The following is a 23,217-nucleotide window of genomic DNA, read 5'->3' as shown; positions in this document are numbered from 1 at the left end:
ACTTCCCTGCTGACTGCCTCAGAGCTGAAGCAGCTTTCACAGTGTGAATGTCTTTTGTAGATCACTGTCACGGCTTTTCAGCTAAGAAAAAAAAGAGTGCATAGTGGCGACAGATGGCCGTGGTGGGATCATGTCAAAATGTTACCTGAGTTTTGTGTCTTGTGTTTTGAGGTTTATAAAAGTCTCTTCAAAGAAATATACATAGATAGCCCTTACTCAATAATTTAGTTTTAGATTAATTTTATTGGATTTTTTCATGTTAATCTGGAAAGGTGCTTTTAGGTATGTGTTTCAAATAGTTTTAAGCCACAGTTTTACAATGCACTTTTTACACTAATTGAATATAGAATATATATATATATATCTTTATATAGATATAGATATATATATATTACCTTAGCCTTCAGTCGACCAAAGCAGGGCTTAAATGGACTTAAATGAGAGAATGTTGTAACAATGAACAAGTTAGATCTGATCTAGATGCTGTCGGCTGGTGATAACATGGCAACATTATCTAAAATGGGATCTGAAGGTGAAAATGAAGGTGAACATGTTTCAAAGGAAATAAATGATATACCATTTTCTGTTTAGGGCCAGAAGCAATTCAGATTATAATTGGTGTAAAAATGTTAAAAATTAAGCTTTGCATTAGTTCATACATACACCCAGGCCATAATCAGCTTACAGCTCGCTGACTGCATTATTTCCATAAGTCACACACCAATCACAGCCCGTCTTCACAGAAGGCGGTTCATTTAAATATGTTCCCTCTGCACTGATCTCTGCACACCACTGCTGTCACACACCGCTGTCACACACCACTGCTGCAGGTTCACCTTCACCCCAGCCTCAACCTTTCTAGATTAGCGTCCTAACATGTCACAAAATAACATAACATAAAATAACATTCAATGTCTTGCTTTGGGCCAACTCTTGTATACCCATGGGAGGTTTTCTGCATTGCATTCTCTGTCTTGGCTTATCATGCTGCTTGGCTAATACAGGGAGTATCATTTAGAGTGGAGACATCATCGACAAGCATAACTATATTTCCATTTGTTGCAATAAATGGTTAAATATATGACGAGAGTGTTGCTGACTGAAAAAGAGTGTACTAATAAAAATATAAAGGGAAAGACAGCCTTATAATGATATCCAGTTTTCACCTTGAACGCTGACTGTTATCTCAACAGGAGAAGTTTAGTGGATGTAGGGGAGGGTTGAAATATAAAGGAAAAATCCAGCAAAGCAGAATAATTTGGAAGGATAATGCTCATTATTTTTCTCTGCGGGTGTAGATGTGAACTTCTGGATGTGTATTCCACCATCATCAATGTTCTTGAGTTGCATATTTATAACATTCACTCTGTGGTTTAGCTGCAAAGGATGACACAGATTGGAGGATATTTTGCTCAAGTCAAAAGCTCTGCAGCAGTTGGCAACATTATGATCATTAGCATAAGCTGAAATCTGTCTTCATTTACACTCCCTACTCTTTTCCCCTGCTCATTTCGTGATTAAAACATCAAGAAGGAGTGTCGACTCGCTCGTTGACATTCTCTCCTTCCCGGGTGCCCTCACTGGCTGTGAGGACTTGGATTTAATCGTGTACCAGGACATGCTGGCTTGCTGTACTTTGTCCAAAAAAAGTAACCTCCCCACTGATTTTAATGAAATAACTGTGTAGATGCAGTGTAGGTACTGCTGGGTCACTGGGAAAACCAATGTCATCCAAGAACCAAAAAGGTCTTCATACCTACGTACTGTAATTGACAAAATAGTTTGTTTATTAATGCCTTGCAAAAACCTACTGTACATGTAACAAAAACAATTAATATGATGTGAGCATTTTCCGATCTGATCAGATTTGGTTTAGGTAACTGAAAGTACAACAGTCAAAACAAACTCGTTTTGACTGTTGTAAGAACACAGGATTCACATAGCAGATGTCAAATCAATGGCGTCATCCCCTCTTCAAAAGTCCCGTATTTGAATATCCAATGTGGCTATACCACACGTTTTTTTTTCTAAATAAAGGCACTTCAACAAAAAAAACTTTATTTTTTGAAAAATCAGTGAGAAAAAATAGAAAACAATAATCACTGTGTCAGAGGAGACAAATTAAACAGTGTTTTCTTCAGGCTATAGGGTTCAAAAATGAATAGGAAGTGTAGAGGCCCTTGCTTTGAATGACTTCAGCACATCACTAGTTTCTCACACTGCTCTGGTTTGATCTTGGTCCATTCTTCTTCAGTCTCTTCCACAGTTCACTAACTGTAGTGGTTTTTTTTAGACATTACATTGTTGCCAAGGATTTTTCCAGAGATTGCGAAGAGATGGAAGAGACTGCAAGAAGAATGGACCCAGATCAAACCAGAGCAGTGTGAGAAACTAGTGATGTCCTGTGGGTGCAAACGTGCTGAAGTCCTCCGCCGCCTCCTCTTTATCTGGTACCTCTTCCCCCTTGGTCACATCATCCGCACACTCAGCCTGGACTTCCATAGTTATGTTTACGACACCCAGATCTACATCAGCACCAAACCAACCAAAAACTCTCGCCTCACCCACGACGAAACTTGCATCTCTGCAATAAAAACGTGGCTGACTCACAACTTCCTCAAACTCAAGAGTGACAAAAAAGAGCTCCTCCTCACTGGCACAAAATCCACTCTCAACAAAATCGGACCCATCTCATTCATCTTCGACACCTCGACCATCACTCCCTCCCCCCTGGCACGGAACCTTAGCGTTATCCTGGACCCCACCCTTTCCTTTGGTCCCCACGTTAGCTCCATTGTCAAGACCTCCTACTTCCAATTGTGCCGCATTGCCAAAATCCGACTCTCCCCCTGCCGCTGAATCCATCATCCATGCCTCGACTACCGCAACTCCCTCCTCACTGGCATCCCCTTCCGTTCCCTCCACAGACTGCAAATGGTCCAAAACTCTGCAGCCCGCCTCCTCACTCACACCCGGTCCTGTGAACACATCACTCCTGTTCTCTGAACTCTCCACTGGCTCAATCAACAAAATACTCCTCCTCACCTTCAAAGCTCTCCACCAACTTTACTGTGTGATTTCCTGTGAAACTGGCAAGAACTATGGGCTTACAACAGCATCATAACTAATAAATCAAAAGTTAATCAACAAAGACTTACTCAAAGTAAGTTTTACTCAGGTTTTACTCAAATCATTCCATGTCACTTATCTTACTGACTTAATCTGAGTAAAATGATGGCTGATGATGTGCCTTCATTGTCAGTGCTCCCTCCAGCTGAAGAATAACATAGCAGACAGTAGTGCTTCGTTGCACTATATCAGCTGCTGGGAGACCATAGGATCCTGGGACATGGCCTCGCCGGGGGTGGTGAAGTTATAAGGGAGGAGGGGGGTGGTCGTGGACGGCAGGGAGGAAGCAATAAGGAAAGAAGAAAGAGAGGGGATAGGATGGTAATGATGGGGAGAGATACTCTGCATTTTATTTTGCACCATTAGAGAGGACGGTCTGAACAATCCCCCTCTGGGCAGAGGTGGCACAATCATCAATCTGCAGGGTTAATGCAGGGTTACAGGAAAGTATATAATCCACAGAATAGAGCCCCCGCCTGTATGCTGTTCTGGCATCATGATGTTTTAGACTTCACCCTCCCCCCTGCTTCTGTATTAAGAGTGCATCTACATTTGTAGACCCAGGATATTAATGCATACACAGTATGCACACTCCACTGCATTCACACAAATACATATGGATCTTTTCTCCTACATAATGTTGTCATGGTTTCTGCCTTTATTTCCTTTGTCCACCATATTCTTTGGGAAAAACTTTGTGGAACATTACGACCCTAAACAGATGGTGAGTTGTAGGTACGTTAGGGGGTGTCAATCAAGATGAGTCAAAGTAACGTGGCATCACTTCCAAGTCTACTATAGAAGTAATAGTAACCACTATTGACTACCACCTCCGTGATTACTGTTCCTTAACAACCAAAACCATTGGAATGGACCAACACACTGGACCAAGAATTGAGGATACACTACATAGTCAAAAGAGTCTGGGAAAAAAGATAAATGCAATGAAAAATGCAGGTTTTGCAAATTGCAATCTCTCTGTCTTCTTCTTTTACGGTGTACAAATCCCACACTGAAGACACACATCTCTATGTCTGATTCAAAATAAAAGTCAACTCACACTTGGCTGCAGCTGTAGGAAATGTTCGGTTTGCATTAACAGTAACCTAACTGTACAATAAAGATAGTGTTTTATTCATGTAAAAAGCCCTGTCCCGGGGATTACTGGTGCCCGGGACAGGGCTGGTGCTGGTAGAGAAGTCTGGCTGAATACGGCAAAGCCAGCTATTTAGTTTGTCATATTTAGACATAAAAGGTGTGTTCTATAAGAAAGGTGTCCTTAACAGTTACTAAGGTAGGGACTCGCATGTAATAATATGCTCTCAAATGTACTAACTAATAACAATGCATCAGTGGCCACACCAGCTACCAAAACAAAGAAGAGAGAAGCTTGGATTACAACACACACACACACACAGCGAGAGTGACTTCATTCCCTGATCAGGACGCCATTCCTCCACTATATCTTTAGATAACAAATATTTATTTGTTGTAATTTTAATGTTGTATATGAATGTCATTTAAGAACCTTTAAAGGTCAGGTTGTAAAATGTCTCATGTCAGAGGTTGTTATGTAAGTGATGTGTCTTGATATATAAAGTGCCAGACAAGGAAAGGCAAAGTTTGTTCTTTACCTGGCTTGCAACATTCAAGAAATGTAGCACCTGAATAATGGCATACATAATGACACTTTCATTGGTATAGTTCTTCAATCATGGTGAATTTTTTCCTTTTCCAGATTTCAGCTAAAGGCTTATTTCTACTTCCATTTAATGCTTAAATAGAGACGCACATTATCAACGTTCTACATGTCACTGCCCTCATGCTTTCATGCGAGCTTTACGATGGACTGGACGTTGAGCAAAACATCCTCTAGAGGACGTTGTTCAGATACAAAAGTTACTCCAATAGAGTTTGAAAAAAAAGTTTTTGACAACAAAAAACATGGGTATGACTGAGGAGATAACAATCCTGCGTATGTTGAGAAGGAGGCAAAATGGCGGGCAGCGTTGTAGACGGTGGTCTGTTAGAAACTTAATACATCCTAGAGTGTGGACGGAGAATTCCAGACATTGGGTTTTCAGATGAGAGAAACTGACGACGAACGTAGCTTTCAGTATTTCAGGATGTCCTTTGGGGCTTTTGATGACCTGTTCGCTCCAGATATTCTCGGCACTCTTTGTGTACAGTGCCCGACACTGCCCCCACGATTTCTGGTGGTACTGCAACGTCTGGTCCATATCAGTACGCATCCGTAAGCTTGCAGAGTACAGACAAAAGGCTCTGTCCGTATCCGTATGCGTCTCTAACATAGAGCATAAATGAGCCTTAATATGAGGACCATGTCAGGCTGATTTATCAGGCTATTAACTCATGGTTAGGTCCGTCTCACCAGTGAGAAAGAGCATAGATTTAAGCAATAGCAACTATAGAATAAACCATTTGTATTGCTAACATCTACGCTAATGATAATGCTCACCTGTCAGCTAGTTAAAAAACAGTATTCTCCATTTGGCCATGGCTCTGGTTGTAGATAACTTGCATTGACACACACTAGCCTATAGGCCCATGTTCCACACAGGGATTGCAGAGCTTCAACAGACAGATGGTCATCAAAGTATTAAACTTCAGTGAAGCTATTCAAGAACTGTGAAAACACTCTCCAATGAGCTCAACGCCGTCTGCTTGTAGTGAAGTCAAACCTTAAGAGAAGCAACATGAGATATCTTTCCCACCTTAGTCAAACACCCCTTCAAGCATGTGAATCAGTCTGGTCATGAAATGATTGAGAGAAAAAGGGAGAGGACTGGATGGTGAAATTCAGCAGTACAGAGAGAAATACGCAAAAAAGCTGCATCAAAAAATAACTGGAAGTTCAAAAGTAATGACTTCAAGCAGAAGTAAAAGAAAAAGAAAAACAAAGAAAAAGTACAGACAGAGAGGAAAGGCATTCTCAGATCACAGCAGCACGGGTGGGTCTGCATTGCTGAGGATAATGAGCCAGAAAAAGCTACAGGAGATGTTTGGAGTGAGACAAGGGTGAAAAGCAAGAGAAAGGGGGAGGTAAGATGGCTCTGTATGTACTGCCAGTTAGCTGCTATCTCTTGAAAAAGGAAAAGATGAAGTAGAGAGAATAGGGAAAATAGGAGGTGTTTAGGGATGAAAAGAAGATGAAAAGAAGATAAACATAGAAGAAGGGAGAGTGAACTACAGTAGAAAAATACAAAAAGGAAGACAGAGGAAGAGATACATGAAGTACATATGTAGAAGAAAATGTATCAAATAAATCATTTGCCAGGTAAAATTAAATGCTGCTGCTCTGCTACTCTGCTAATACATCTCCTATAGAGTACATTACAACCACAAATAAACAAATTTAATATGAAAACAAGGTTTGCACGTCATTAGTCCACGGATCCACATGCAAAATATCCCAAGTAAGACACTTTCTAATGAGCTGGTGTTCAGACATGTTCCCAAGCCTGTCCCAGTGCTGGATCATCTCACACAAAAGTGCAGGTTGGGACTGGCAATCTGGCAATTTCATGAAGGATGGGTTGTTCCACTACAGTCGTAAGACTTTAGGATGGGAATTATGGCTCTTTAATGGGAGCCGGATTTCAAAGTGCTGTTCCTTTCAGAGAGCCATTAAAAAAAAGATGCACATTGTTAGTATTTCATATGTTTTAAGTGTTGGAGTTACTATGTATCTGCAAATAGATAAAACATTGTACTTGCATGTCTGCTTGTCACTCATGTTGGATAAAAGTGTCAAAAAGATGTGTTTGGTGTGTAGCTGTCCACCCAGCAGCCCACTTCTGCTGCTGCCTTTACTGTCACAGCCACAGGAGGAGGCGGAACTGCCTGCAAAGGGTTCAAGTGAGCATGAACCTGGCACTGTGGATCTAGAGCAGGCAGTGAAAGTCGGGGAACAATGGTACAGAGAATAGATCGATTCAGTTCATCCATACTAAAGATCAGTTCAAAATAACAACTTCGCCGATGAGTGTCACATCACTAGCAAGGCCACTGCCAGCAAAATGGGGGAAAGATTATTGGGAAAAACAGAATTTTGTTCCCAGTCCAACCCTGTTAAAGTATGATGTTTGGTTCACATCCCACCACTGATGACCATAACTAGCGTCAGGAGCCACAATGCAATGAGGAAATGTTTTATCTTTCTCCAAAAGGTAATGTTCTCAACATTAAAATTTTATAGGTAGGCTAATTTGGAGTCCTATACAAAGTGTTTCTGAGTTGTGTTAAACTAATCCTCTGACAATGTCAAGTCTCTGCACCAGAGGAAGCTTTTCATATATTTCATCACACTTTCAAAACTAGAAATATATGTTTTTGTTTTTAGATGGAAACTTGTGTGTAATTTTGCACACACCATTTGGTAAAAAAAAAAGACTGGCCCAGAATTTATTTATTTTTGTTCTGCTTGGCTGGACATCACTTATCCTTTAGGGATTTTTCTTTTTTCTTTTTGTGTCCTGGGATTATATGTTTTAAAAAGACACCACCATGCTTTTGGCTGCCCTTAAAAAACAGAGAGGTGCTGGCATTAAGATAACAAAACTGTATGGGTTGGTGACAGAGAGAAAAAGTACTTAAAACTTGTACAGCTTGGGGGATGGGGCATTCCAGTGACCCAGTTGTCTAAGACATAAACCACATAGCCATAACAACTCAGTGTGTGTCCAGCTGCATATTGTTACATGACATTTAGTCGCCCACTCTTTCCATGTCTCTTTCATTCTCCACTGCATATTTAATGCAAGGCTGTCATTCATAACTATTCAAGGAAATGTGTTGTTACATCACAACACAGAAAGGAAAACTACAACAAACTATAATAACATGATTGGTGGTGTCATTAGACTTGGGATAAGGTAAAAATTTCACTTTAACCAAAATTGCAGCTATTTGCTCATGCGCCTCACTTCCCTTAAAGTCTGTGCACCTTCATGCTGTAATTAATGTTTAAATACCAGCTCAGTTTGCATATTGTAAGAGGAAATATGTAATAATACTTTCATACTTGCTTGTCAGGACGTGCATACTCATTTTCAACAACTCTGATTGACATGTCCTGTCCTGTGGGGTACCCCAAGGCTCTAACTTAGCACCACTGCTTTTCTCAACACACATGCTCCCAATTGACAACTTTCAACCTGAACTGAATTTTATTTTTTTACACAGATGACACACTTATTTATATTCTCATCTTTTCATGAATTTTCTATACATTTGTTACCTACAATAATAATAATTGAATTGAATAATTCTTTCCATTTCCTGTTTTTTGTTCCTCATATACAGTTATATTTATGTAATCGTTCTGTTAACAAGCAGTAAAAATATTTCATCATATCATATTTGTCACCTGAACATTTCTTTGTTTAATATATGGTATGTTTTATTGGTATTATTGTCCCTTTCTCTAATTTCCTTCTTTCATTTTTTTAGTACTGAGACACTGACATGCCCATTTTTAGATCAGAATACAAAACAAAATACACACAGCACACAGAGCGAACACTGGACAGGTACAGTGTCCTCTGTGCCAATGCTGCTACCTTACCATCCAAGCAGAACACACACTGGCATATTGACACCCTGAAGTGGGCCTCTCTGTACCTGTTTACCATCTCTGCTCAAGCATGTTGGCTTACACACACACACGCACACACACACACACACACACACACACACACACACACACACACACACACACGCACGCACGCACACACACACACACACACACACACACACACACACACACACACACACACACACACACACACACACACACACACACACACACACACACACACACACACACACATATACACACACACACACGTTTATCAACCTGGAAAACCTGAGAGGGAAAAATGAATGACTGACCAACTACCTCCAAGGTTCCCTTCAGAAACAAACCAATCCTTCAAATGCTTCAGGGGAGCCACTCAATGGCCACAGTTTTTTGGATGGGAGCTCCCAGGTGTGAATGTGTATCTTCATATGAATGTTAAGCACATGGGTTTTGGAAATAGTATGTATTCTCAGCAAAATCCTTCTCTTAATGAATTATTCATGGTTTTATGAGTTTGAAACACCACTAGTGTTTCAAACACTAGGCTGACAATGTTCATTACACCTAAACTATATTCAAGTGATGGATTGCAAAGATAACATTATTCTGTTTATCTAACCTTAACCTTCAGTGTTAGGGCTAACAGGAAGTATGTGTTTAGGGTGGCACTAGAGTAACAACCAAAGAGTCAAAGGATTTCATTAAAATCCTATTCTTATTTTTCAAGACACATTGTAGACCAAAGTGTTTCTCCAGTGCAAATTTTACCTGGATAATCATAAAGAATCATCTTCTGAGGATACTCTGAACCAGGACAGAGTGTTTAAAGGCAAGTCGACTCACAGGAAATCCTTAAGCCCTGCCACTAGGGAGTGAAAATTAGCTGAGCAAAGATGATAAGATTTGAGATGAAAAACATGTAAACAACGACATTCAGAAGTCTTTAGTGAATATAGACTCACGCTGTAAAGGATGTCCACCCATCCCTCCATTGTGATGCACTGGAACACAGTAAGCACCGCAAACAGGATGTTGTCAAAGTTGGTGATACCAAAGTTGGGTCCAGTCCAGTACTCTCTGCACTGGGTTCCGTTGGGACATGTCCTGGCCGGGGGCTCCAGACCACAAGGCCAGTCTGCTGCTCTCTCACCTGACCGAGAGAGATAAAATGAGAACAAGAATGAGTTTGGTGTCCGGGTGTCTATTGGATGGCCGGGCGGATGAATGGATAGATGATTAGATCTCAAAGTGACTGAATGATTGCAAAATGTTAATATTCAATGCCACAACCTACTGGAATGATTCCAGAGCCACCGAATGCTAACAGGTTTTATGTAGGGCGCAACTGTGGCAAAATGTCATTTTCCCCTGAAACTCTCTCTTCCCTTCCACAGCTGCTCTGATGTGTCCTATGATTTCCTAACAATTAGTCATCAGTCATGACAGGTACATCCTTCCAGGTTCCCCGCCCAACTCAACTGGTTCCTTTCAAATAGACCATTTACCTCCTAACCTTATCATGTAGAGTGTGATTGCAACCTCATTCTGTCAGTCATTGCACAAAGCTTGTGACCACAGGTGAAGGTTGGTACAGAGATGGACATTTGAATTTAGAGCTTTGGTCTGTGGCGTGGCTCACTGAGGCATAGCTGAGGCACCTAGCCAACCGCCAATAACACAGCCTCCCCTCTCCAATCAGAACATGTGGAAGTTACCTATTTGTCTGATGACCCTTTTTCCCTACAGTTACTCAACAAAACAGTAAAAGCATGCAGTTGTTACGGGTTCTCATTAGATTTCCACTGTTCTATGTACACATTGGGGAAAAGTGATCTTCACTAATGTTAGGCCTTTGAGGTGAAGGTGAAAGTCCCTGGTACTCTTAGGGCGCACTTTCACTGTCCTTCCGCACCGGGCCAAAACAGATTCAAAAACAGTCGACAAGACGCACAAAAACTCCGAGGTCTATGGAAAGATTTGTAAACAAAGGGACGCATCGCGATGACGTCAATCAATGCGTGTGACATGTTACAACGTGATGACGTATAGGCAGGCAAGAAGCATTGGCCGAGGCCCAGGTAGTGTGAGTACAAACGGGCTTGGGCCATGGGGGGAGAGGGAGGGGAGGACAAGTACCCTAAAGCCCGGGGCGCGGTGCGGAAGGACAGTGTGAGTGCGCCCTTAGACGGTGCCAACAGTCCTGCAGACCGTGATTGGTCAAGAAAATGTGGCTTTATATCACAACATGCATAACTTCTACTGTCACATCCGCAACATAGAAACCATTTAAATGTGCGTGTTGGAGAAATATATGACATCCATTTTTAGATCAGAGACAAAGAGTTTTACCACAGACACAGTGACTGGGAGAAGTTAGGATACCATATGGCAAAACTGTTGGGGTGCCGGGGTGGCACCTTTGTTGAGCTGAGCTAACAATAATAAAAACTGACCACAGAAGTGAATATATTTAATGACTGATCAGACAATTTTTTTAAATCATAGGGAGAACACAAAGACAATGATACCTCCTAATCTACAAATAAAACAAAACAGGACAATAAGTTTATCAGTATAAATGTTAACAGATACAAAAGCAAATTGGAGAAGAAAATTAGCTTTTTCTTGTGACTGATATTTGTGTTTGATACTATTCCCCCTGCTCAGTCCAACTCTGTTGTACTCCCACTTTATCTTTCATCTTTCATTGAAACCAGTGGTGCATACTTGTGGAACCTAACGGTGCACGCTCTGCAGCTCAGCTGCATCTACAGCTGCATCTACAGCTGCCAGCACACTGTAGACCACGCAGCTTAACGGACCTGAGAGAGACCATGATTTTAGTGTTGCTTACTGGTTTTACGTGCATATCTCAGTGCGGCGAATCTCATCCAGACTTTACATACACAGATATTCTGAGTTGTAAAGGATGCACACTTCAAATACAGTAATGATGTAAATCAAACTGTCATACTTACAGAAGTGTTCTCACTGTTTATACACACCTCACTTATACAGTTACCCTACAAAACATATTTCCCCATGGTGGTTCTTAATCAAGGGTCCATGGACCCCCTGGGGTCCTTGAGGGAGTTCCAGGTGTCTCAAAAATGGGGAATAGTTTATTTTCACTGACTATTCTCATCATAGGATTCACTTCCTCCATAACTATTCCTCGATTATTATTAATTTTATTATTATTATTATTATTATTCCTCAAATGTAGTTGACATGTAGTTGACATCTATATATATTCAGTTCTATAACTATATATATATATATATATATATATATGTATATATATATATATATATGAGGAGCTCTTTTCCAAAACGCTATAAATCCATTTAAATAGTTTTCAGGAAAATTACATTTTTTTACTTAGACCCACACATTTGGTTAATATTCAATGTATCTTGTCAAAATGGTTTATGACTCAGTCTGAACATGTTGAACGGACGGACAAAACAAAAAACTCTCCCGCTTCAGAGCGCCGCCATGTTGGATCGCATAGAACGCTCACTGGATTCTGATTTGTCGAGAGGACGTATCACATTTAGGCTAAAAATAGGTTTGGCGCTGGTCGCGGTTTGGAAAGGAACTGCATCTTGAGGACCATTTTAAACAAGGAAATATAGAGATTTGGCATGAAACACTGATGAAGCAGTGAAAAGGTTCTGTATACAGCAAAGTGGCATGACAAAGTCATTTTTTAAATATATATATATATATATATATATATATATATATATATATATCTAAACTATATATATATAAAACTATATATATACGTGTGTGTGTGTGTGTGTGTGCTGTCACCGTCCTTAACCTGAGTAAATTCAAATGTAGTTTTTAAATAATGATTTAATTTATTAAGGGAAAAAAAGCTATCCAAACCAACATGGCCCTTTGTGAAATGTTGAATCATGAATTAACTGTGATAAACAAAGTAATTGACATTCATCCGTCTGGAAAGGGTTACAAAGCCATTTCTAAGGCTTTCGCACTCCAGTGAACCACAGTGAGAACCATTATCCACAAATGGTGAAAACATGGAACTGTGATGGACCTTCCCTGGAGTGGACCAAAACAACTCAAAGAGCGCATCGACGACTGATCCAGGAGGTCATAAAGGAACCCAAAACAACATCTAAAGCATTGAAGGCCTCACTAGCCTCAGTTAAGGTCAGTGTTGCAAATACTTTTTCACAGATAAATTAGGTCTCCAATTTCACGTTAGTGAAAGTGTTGTTATTACTGAGATATTAAAATACTAAAGATGCTTTTTAGATGAATAAGGTGGGAGTATATCCAGTTGTTCCTCACTTCTGCTCACTCAGCAATATTGTATTGTATGATTGGGTCTACAGAATTCTGGTCTTCATCATAATAGCTAACAACCACAATGAAAGTTCCCTGAAGTGAAAGCACATAAAATGAGGGTCTGTGACGTAATATGTACCATGTCGAAGACACGAAAAAGGTTGAGAACCACTGTACTTGACAATACACTCTTGACATAAATGAATAAACTCATCAAACAGGATATGACTTCAGATTTGATTGAGATATACTCTGCTCTGAATTGGTAAAATGTGTTTTCAGTTTTAGTCAACTTAGTGTGGATGTGGCCTAGCTAGACAAGATGTGCTTGATTACGAAGTGACAGAGGGATGAGGTACCAGAGTACATAGAGGGTGCTCAGAGTTTGTGTAAAGGATGGGCTGGTGCACATGTCAGCAGATGGGGCGTCAGAATAAAGAATAAATGTGCTGAGTATAACAGATGCCTTGTGTACCCAAGAGTTTCATGAAGGAAAGTGCCACGATCACAAGCCGTGCCAAGTTTTAACGATGATTTGCAGAGCCCGACAGCAAGGCCAACATCCCTCTGCTGTCACTCCAGTAAAATGTGTCCCCTTTCATCCTACTGACAGGTGCTGCGTTAGCCGGACTGCATCCATGGACCATATGGGGACATCTCAGGTCTCAATTTTCTCCTACCAGGTGCAACAATGAAATTAACTGATTTACAAAACATGTAAATGGCCCATTGTCTAAATTTATCATTTTTGTATTAATATATTGTATTCTCGTTTTTTCCAAGCATTTAAAAAATCAAGTTTAATTGAAATTTCAATAAATTTATAAATTTATATAAATATATATATTTATTTATTTGATGTTGGTATTTTCAGATGAAAATCAAAATCTTATTTTTTCTTGCAAAACGTTAGGATCCAGAACATATTTCATAGTGCTCTGGGCTTTCCAGTGGCATGTTGTTAATGGTTAACATGACTTCACTTGCATATGAGGAGATTTATGGGAATAGGCATGAATATTGTAGTGAACCGTCTAGAGTATTCGTACAGAATTTCAAAGCAATGAGCAATGCAGCTGGAAATGGGACGCTGGGGAGCTGAATGTAGTTTAAATACTCGTTTACATAAATCTGCAGAAGATTTTAATTTGGACTTTGTGGAGTTTGTTTATGATCTAATTAATGTACACAAGGGAAATTATCCAAATCAATTCTTCTGTGCGTTGGTTGGAATTAATGGCTCATGAAAAGATGTTTATTTATCTAAAGGCAAGGTCTCAGCAGAGACAATTAAAAAGACGAATATCAAAAAAGAAAATACTGTACCACGCCAAGGACAAAAAAATAAGCCACGATGTAGAATAAACCTGAGCTAAAGTAAAGGGACAGACAATGCAAACAAACAAACCAAGATAAGAAAAAATATCTTGTTTTCAATGTCCACAAATTGTGTGTGTGATTTTCTTTTTCAAAACATATTTAATGAACATTGTTGGAGGGAGCCTGAAATCATAGATTTCATGCCTGACTGACCGCTTCTTTATTTATCATAATTGTTGTGCACATAAGCAACTTGAATACATACATACACACAAGCGTGCACACACACACACACACACAAGCAAAAGAAAAAAACAGCTTTCATCTAGAAAGTTACCAGTGCTGCTCAGCTTAATCAAACCCTGCTGTTTCTGTGACTAAAATAACGCAATAACACACGTACTGTACATTAGCAGACTGTCACAACTGTTTGCACCAGTACGAGCACGGGTGGGTTGAGACATACACGTACACACACTCACACACACTTTACAGCTGGCCCAGCCCTCACCCTCAAGTCACGCCTTCACACTCTGACACCAGCAGTGGGAAATTAAGCTTTCTTATATTTTTTATTACCACATTACACAATGGGTAATTTCAGCTGAGCAGCCTGATTATGTTTTCTACAATTACTATAACGCTGCATATAATAATAACACTAATAGTAACCAGGCTGTGATTAATCAGGAATGGATTTTGTTGCTACTTTAACTCACATAAAGGGAAGGAGGCTTATCTTTCTCCCTCCTTTTTATTTTCACAGCCGATACCAGTAATTCTGGTGGCTTATGTACAGTATTTAAAATGTGATGTTTGAGATTTAAAAAATGCTTTGCTCAGCTCCTCTTCAGAACACCATGCTTTATTCAAACATTTTCATTTATGTGATAAAGCATGGTGCAGTGGAGCAAAGTTGTGTGACATGCTTTAAGTTTGATGGACTTGAATCGCATTGAAGCTTACATCGATCAGATCTTGAAACGGGTGATGTATGGACCCACTTGCAGCACAAAAGACAGAACAAATGGAGAAAGTTTAACTGTTTACAGAAGCTCAGGCAGACAGTACAACAACGCAGTGGCAGGGGGTTTGGTCAAGCCAGACAGGGGTTCGGTACCAGGGGGACGACAGTACAGGCAGACAATCCGCTGAGGAGCAGGCAGCAGAACAATATAACCAGGCGAGCAGTCAGAGACAGGCAAACAGGAGGGCAGAGGTGGAAATCTTGGTCAGGGACAGAAGGCTGAGGCAATTACCAGGAGGCAGACAAAGCAGAGAAATCTGTGACAGGCAAGGTCGGTACTGAGAAGTCAGGCAGGAAACCGCTGGAGAGTCTCGTATGGCAAAGAACAATATGGCAGAGCAGTGAGTGTGGAGCTGGTGAATATATACTGGGCTGATTGCATGTGATGAGGGGCAGCTGTGTGCACAGGTGAGTAGAGTGAGACTGATGAGGAGGGTGTGGCTGGCAGGCTGAGCGGGGCAGAGGCGGGATAGATGGAAAAGTACTGGAATCAGATGGCTGAACTGTGACAGATCTTCTAAGTTAGTGGGTGATTTCTTTTCTAACGTACAAAAACAGTCTGTCCCTTAGGGGATCACGGAATAAACTGTATAGTGGGTACACAGTAGGAATTTGCACTACGTTATGGATTTTGACTCTACTGTGTAACCAGCAGTGCAGCTCCGATGTAACCACATAATGCATGTGGATCTGGCCAGCAAGGCAATATTTATTGACCCTTTGAGTAGAAGTCAATGTGAAAAAGTAATTCATGGCCCTAGTGGCTGACGTTGTCTGCGGTCCTCTCTCGCATCCCAGCACAACTGTCTCAACACGTCAAATACAGGTGCGCTGGGAGACTTGCTCTTGTGCCTCCTGTAGGCCTGTAGTGCTTCTACATTGCTCCTCTCCATTACAGCTACATTGCTCCTGCCCAGGGCACTTTTCATCATATGTTTTGGGAGTTGGAAATTATCCAATTTGACACATGTATTAATACCTATAACTATTTGCTCTCTAGTTCAGAATGATCTCCCAACCCTGAATATGTCTAAAGTCAAAAAGTCTGTCATCTTTGCTGGACTGACTGCAGCCAGGAAAGTGATTGCAACCCAATGAAAGCCACCACACTCTCTGTCTGTGAGGTCCTGGTCCCTCTCCTTTTTGGATGTAATTTACATGGAGCTATCTGCAGCTCGAGTCAACAGCGCAATCAGAGTGTGTTGAATGACTGGGGTGAGGGCGAAGTGCTAAGGAAAAGCCCCCTGCTAACTTAATGGATGACCTTTAGGGCCTTCTCCTTTCCTCTTGTGTGCCCCCCCCCCCCCCCCGTTAAGTGTGTTTGTATGTCTTCTCTTTTACTATTGTTGTGTTTTTTTGTTTGTTTTTGGTTCTTTGTCTTGTTTCCCTACTTGTGTTTCATTGTTATAATCTTTTTGACTGTTCACAAAAAAAAAATGGCAATTTAACAGTGAATGGATAGAGAAGTATTTGTTTATAACTGTCACTGTGAAGCCTGTGTGTTTATTCTGCAACAAGCGTAAAGGAACTACTATAGTAACTTAAGTTATCAGATCAATGTAGTGGAGTAAAAAGTAGACTATTCCCCACTGAACTGTAGTGGAGCAAAAGTATAACGAAGCATGAAAAGTATTCAAGTAAGAAACAAAAGTCTCAAACTTGTACTTTAAGATAAATATACTGTGATATAATACTGTTACTGTCTATGGTTCTGTCTATACTGTAGTATAAAGAGCACGTTTGAAGGTCGGGGTGGATGGATGGGTCAAACAAACACAGGACTTTTAACCTATGTACACTACGCTACGTTACGCTGCGTTACGCTACGTTATGCTACGTTACGCTACGTTACGTGCATAACCACATCACTAACTTATGTACATTACTGAAGTTACATAACAAACATACTTATTTTAACTCAAACCATGATCTTTTCCTAAACCCAAGTAATTTGTTGCCTAAATCTATTCAAATTGCTACTGTTTCACAACATTTACCACATGTTTATATGTTTAAAACTGCAACGGATAAATTTAGGTATATGGGCACGTTGGTTTGTTTGTGAATATTATATTTTAAGGGGAAATTAAGATTGCTACATGTTTAAAAGCACTCTACTACACTTTTGTTTCCTAAAGTTTAGATCTGTGCTAAGGTTATGAAGTGTGGACTTTTCAAATAAACATGCTATTAAACACTAAAGTTCACAAAAGTCTGAAACAATATGGCGTAAAAGTGATTTTTCATATCTAAAACACCCACTGAAGATGCTCAGTTCCCCCTCACACAGCTAGGAGTGCCACGTCAGGTTTTACTGCTGCTCACGAACGCGCACTTCTGATGCAGGAATGAACCAGTGAATTGCAACGTCATTAACACCATTGGAGGTAGCATTCGATCCGGAGGCTGTCGAGTACATAAGCATCCCTATTGTGTTACAGCAGAAGCCATCAATCAAAACCTGAAGACTGTGAAAATACCATTCATCAAACTCAAGATGTGAAAAATAGCTGTCAAAAATTCTGCTGTGCACTTGTTTGTTACGTTGATATAGGCACACTGCCTGGCAGCGCTGTGAATGTGCAGCTCCTCATCAGCCACATGTACATGCTGTACACGCTTTATGAATCATTTATGTACGCCTGCATAAATATGTATGCAATATATATTCTCATCCGTAACAAAGACAGGAATACAGCTGAAAGAAGAGAAAGTTTGTCCTGGCATCAACTCAGTCGAAAATCAGTGTTGTTGTACAAACACACGCCACAGCCAAGCTGTTGCTCTCACCAGTCTCTATCTTGAAGCAGGTGGTGTGGAATTTGCCCATATAAAACTCCACCCCGATGATGGCAAACATGACAATGGCGAAGAAAAGCAGCAGGCCAATCTGAAGCAGAGGAACCATGGCTTTCATTATGGACTTCAACACCACCTGGAGACCTGAGAGACAGAAAGAGATGGGGAGAGGGGAGGGAGGGGAGGGTTAGCAGGGCTCAGCCTACTTCTGGGGATGATTATGGTTTCATGTAATAAACCTTGGTTATTTTTGTTGTTTTGGTCATGCTTTTTATCCGTTCTGATAACACTGAACTCACCCAAAAATAATCTGGGAACACAACAACATCACTTAGATGGACGTTTACTGTCTGATCATCTGGCTGCTTGTGTTTTTCTCCCCATCTAACTTATTTTAGCAATGTTAACAACTCCCGGGTCACAGAATTTAAACAATAATTACCCTTTGAATGTCCTATATTATAATCATTTTCAGGTTCAAACTTGTATTTTGGGTTAGTACTAGAACATGTTTGCTTGCTCTAATATTCAAATAACACATTATTTTTCTCACACTGTCTATCTGAATACACCTGTGGTCACTCTCTTTCTGAAACTCTGTTTTAGCGCCTGTCGCTTTAAGAACCACTCCCAGGTGGCCAGCGTATCAGGATCTTCCACATTTGTGCTCTGTGTCTCTGCACCATCATTGCAGCTGGGGAATGACTGTAACGACACTGTAGAGGCACTTTCTACCTATATACTATATAATATAGTTGTGTCATCACAACCGTACAGAAGTCCTGGAGGCTTGTTTGAAGAACACAGTTTTTGAATATGGACTGTGCATTTTGCTGTAGATTGAACGTTTTGATACTTTACTTTTACAGTATTCATATAGTATCTTGACCTGCTTTATAATAAGAAAGACACATATATGTCACCTGATGTTGTCAATATGGAACCTTGAACTGTTGAATTCAAGCTTTTACTGTCGCTGCCCTGTGCTTCAATAAAAGTCTGTAGGGCAGGATCCTCAAAGACAGTCAAAGACTAGCTTACAACATTTACATCTGCAGCTACATCGTACATCCTAGGAAGTAAAGAATATATCAATATAGCAAAGCAAATAACAAAAGGAGAGAGATGGAGAAATGTTATGGATGTACGTTGTACAAGCCACTTTGTCTATAGTATGGTTATTGAAATGAAAATATCTTCAAATGCTCAGTGACTTACTGGGGATTCCTGACACGAGTTTCAGGGGTCTCAGCACTCTCACCGCACGCAGTGTTCGCAGGTCAAAGTCCGAACCCACCTTGGCCAGGATTCTGTTCACACACACACACACACACACACACACACACACACACACACACACACACACACACACACACACACACACACACACACACACACATACACAGTTAAAATATCTGCACAATATGCACAGTAGCATTGATATACACCATCATTATAGGTTTTTTAATAAATTGGCATCTCGTTTTTTCTATTAAATGTCATAAAATATGCCAATCACAGTCCCCTAGAACCCAAAGAGACATATATATGTAATAATAATAACAACAATAACATTTTTATAGTGCCATTCAGGGGACCCAATGACGCTTTACAAAAATTCAGGCAAAATAGTTAAATAACAAAAGAACAGAAAATAATAGCAGCAATGTTTGCTGGGATAACATAAATTAAGTCCATAGGTAGGCTTTCAGGAGTTTATATATATAAAACAGAATAAAAAGTATATCAACAGAAATAAGACAAATGCTGCCTACCTTCTCTAACACACACACACGCACACACACACACACACACACAAACATACACCACCTAAGGCTGATCATATGTGTCTGATTACATCATGTGCTGTTTATATCTGCGTTTACCCACAAGTGGAGGAGCGGCATGCTGTGTGTGTGTGTGTGTGTGTGTGTGTGTGTGTGTGTGTGTGTGTGTGTGTGTGTGTGTGTGTGTGTGTGTGTGTGTGTGTGTGTGTGTGTGTGTGTGTGCGCGCACTAGCCACTGAGACACAGCTGGCAGCCCTCATTACATGTCGCACAGAGAGGGGGAAACTTAAGTGCTCCACTGAAACACAAAGAAAAAAATACTTATGCTCCGTGCTTTCGGGGGGTAAAAGGTAAAGAGAAAAAGATAAGTGAAGTCAGCAATGCTATAGATCTAATCTGGAATCAAAGATGGAGACCTTCCTACATTCCTCTACCAAGCAGCAACTTCCAGGGCTGAAAAATGTAGCCAACGCAGAAGTGCCAAAAACCGCAGCTGCAGTGCCGTCACAGGTGGCGAGCACATACCACCTCAGCACCACCAACTCCTCACCGCTCTCAATTTCTGCATTAGCTGGGAGTTGGGCAGTTCAGGCACTGTCAAGATGGTAACAGCCGGAGCCACCGAGAGCCGCCCACTTTGAGTTTTATTTTGACTCTTCAGAAACCCACGGAAGATGTCTCGGAGACTACGCCCGTGATTAATACAGTCTATGGTTTCTACCAGCTTTGAAAAAAAATATTCTTACCTGCATTTTGACAAGGCTGAAATGGATTTTCATTCTAATCTGCACTGTTGTGTGCTCCAGACACACTCTGTGGGGCAAGGTCATTTTGCATAAAAAGAGTCACTCAATATCAATTCAATATCCTATTTTGTGAAATCTTACTAGCAAATTTGAAATTCAGTGGTGGAGACAAAATGATGGATTCAGAGAACTCAAGTTTTTGGGGGCAAACTAGACTGATAATTAGAAAAATGCCACTTAGTTTTCACCTTGTCGAAAAACCCAGAGAGGATTCATGATTATTTTTTTCAAAACACATTTGAGTATAAATGATATTATTTATAACATCCCAAATGGATGTGTTTTTTAAACCTCCCATTAAGTACTGTCGGGAGTCCCAAAGCAGGCAGAAAATCCTCAAGGGTGCAATAGCTTTTATAGAGAGGGAAGCATACACTCATGACTGACTGAAAGACATTCAGTACAGAGAGAGAGAGGAGAGAGAGAGAGAGAGAGAGAGAGAGAGAGAGAGAGAGAGAGAGAGAGAGAGAGAGAGAGAGAGAGAGAGAGAGAGAGAGAGAGAGAGAGAGAGAGAGAGAGAGAGAGAGAGTGGAAAACAAGAAAGGTCGCTTATCGCTCCCTGGTTACCAGTTGGCATGGTAACCGATAAAGCACATTTGTGCCTTATTGGAATCATCACTAAGGGTGAAATCAGTCTGCTGGGATGAAAGTGCCTACTATGTAATATAGAATATATTGTTATATACATATTTCATGCGCAGGCTTTGCAGTTGATCATCAAATTCTCAGACAGTGATGGATTTCCAAATACTTCTTTTTTCAAGTTTCTCGTGACTTTTCTAAATTGTGATTTTATGTATCATACTGTTCTATCATTTTCAGCTCCACATAGGGAGCCTAGATTAAGGAATAAGCAGTGAGAGTAAATAATCAAAGAGAGAGAGAGAGATCAGAGCTGAGGGATGACTTAAAGATGAAATATTGATGAGGACTGCAAGATAGCGTGTAGAGGAGACGTCTGTTAATACCACCACATCAGCATGCACATGTATACATGCATTCACACTGACTGAAACTTTGCTTTGTAAAGAATGAAATACCCTTTATTTGTCTCTTTCTATGAAGCTGAAGATCTAAGCCTTCTCTATATGTGTTTCTCTCTCAGTTATACTGAAACAGACACAGAGGAGCTGGTCTCAGTTCAGGGCTGCCCGAAGACCAAAGTCTACTCATGATGGAGCCATAAACTTGCTCTAAATCAAAGATTCTTTTAGATGCATATGAGAAACATAGCCTTCTTTTGCATATAAAATGAATGATGACCGCAGAGACAACAAAGCCATGTGGCTTAGGTTGCTATGGCAATACAGAAACATCACACACAGTATGTCTGACTGGGATTACCTCCTAATGAACAGAAATGAAAACACTATACCACTGAACCAAGTTCACAGATCAGTTTTATTGAATATCCAGTTCTGGTTGAAACTCACTTAAATCTCCTTTTCTCCGTCATGTGTGATTAACTCTGTAGAGAAGTCTCATTATGTCAGCACTGATAAGTCTAAGGGCGCACTCACACTGTCCATCCGTACCGTGCCCCGTGTTTTAGGGTACTTGTCCCCTCTCCCTCTCCCTCTGCGGCCCAGGCCCGTTTGTACTCTCACTACCTGGGCCTCTGCGAATGCTTCTTGCTGCCTATACGTCATTATGCTGTAACACGTCACACGCATTGATGACGTCATCGCGATGCGTCGCTTTGTTTACAAATCTTTCCATAGACCTCTGAGTTTTTGTGCGTCTTGTCCAAGTGTTTTTGAATCTTACACCATTGTACTATATATGCTAAATCTCTGTATGTCCACAGATGTTCACCTTGGTTGGCTTTATATATAAATCTCTTCTCCGTCTGGTTTCCTGCTTTTCTGTGTACAACCCCAATTCAGATGAAGTTGGGATGTTGTGTAAAACTTAAATAAAAACAGAATAGAATTAATTGGAAATTCTATGCAACCTATGTTCAATTGAATACACTACAGTCATTGTAATCTGTTTTTTTATATTTTACACAACGTCCCAGTTGTGTTTGTACATACAGTTGATGTGCTGTTTCTCGGAAATTAAAAAAAAAAAAAAAGTTTGAAATGAATGAAAATGAAGATGGGTCCTGTGTGGCTTTTATGACACTGAACAAGTTTCTTGCTGTCCTTCTCCATGGTGCTAAAACTTTTACGTCTAGTTTCTTAACATGTTTCCAAAACATTGCATATCAATATTTTTCAAGATTGGCCATTCTGTGACTACTACATCAGTATTGTGTCACTACTGCAAACACACAACACCCTAGCCATTAGGGCTGTACAGAATGTCCATTTTCTAATATACGAAGCTTCTACTGAGGTTTTGGAATGAAGCTTTGAATGTCTGCTGTCATATTTTATGACCTAATCACATTATAAATGAAATAAATGAAGCGATGTTTGG

At 40.4% G+C, this 23,217-nt stretch overlaps 1 protein-coding gene across 1 annotated transcript in view; it reads right to left on the bottom strand.

The window, feature by feature from the left end:
* The window catches only part of cacna1bb (calcium channel, voltage-dependent, N type, alpha 1B subunit, b), a gene marked incomplete at both ends in the record, with an annotated part of 175,415 nt that overhangs the window by 101,776 nt on the left and 50,422 nt on the right, over positions 1–23,217 (bottom strand). The window contains 3 exons of the mRNA XM_083930413.1: positions 9,694–9,881; positions 18,192–18,344; positions 19,419–19,510. Coding sequence (XP_083786539.1) covers positions 9,694–9,881; positions 18,192–18,344; positions 19,419–19,510 — 433 coding nt within the window. The remainder of the gene's footprint in view (positions 1–9,693; positions 9,882–18,191; positions 18,345–19,418; positions 19,511–23,217) is intronic.

This window comes from Echiichthys vipera (assembly GCF_963691815.1).
Source record: "Echiichthys vipera genome assembly, chromosome: 16".
NCBI classification, from domain to species: Eukaryota; Metazoa; Chordata; class Actinopteri; order Perciformes; family Trachinidae; genus Echiichthys; species Echiichthys vipera.
Note: the sequence above shows the minus strand (reverse complement) of the source record. Positions and strands in the feature narration are given on the sequence as shown.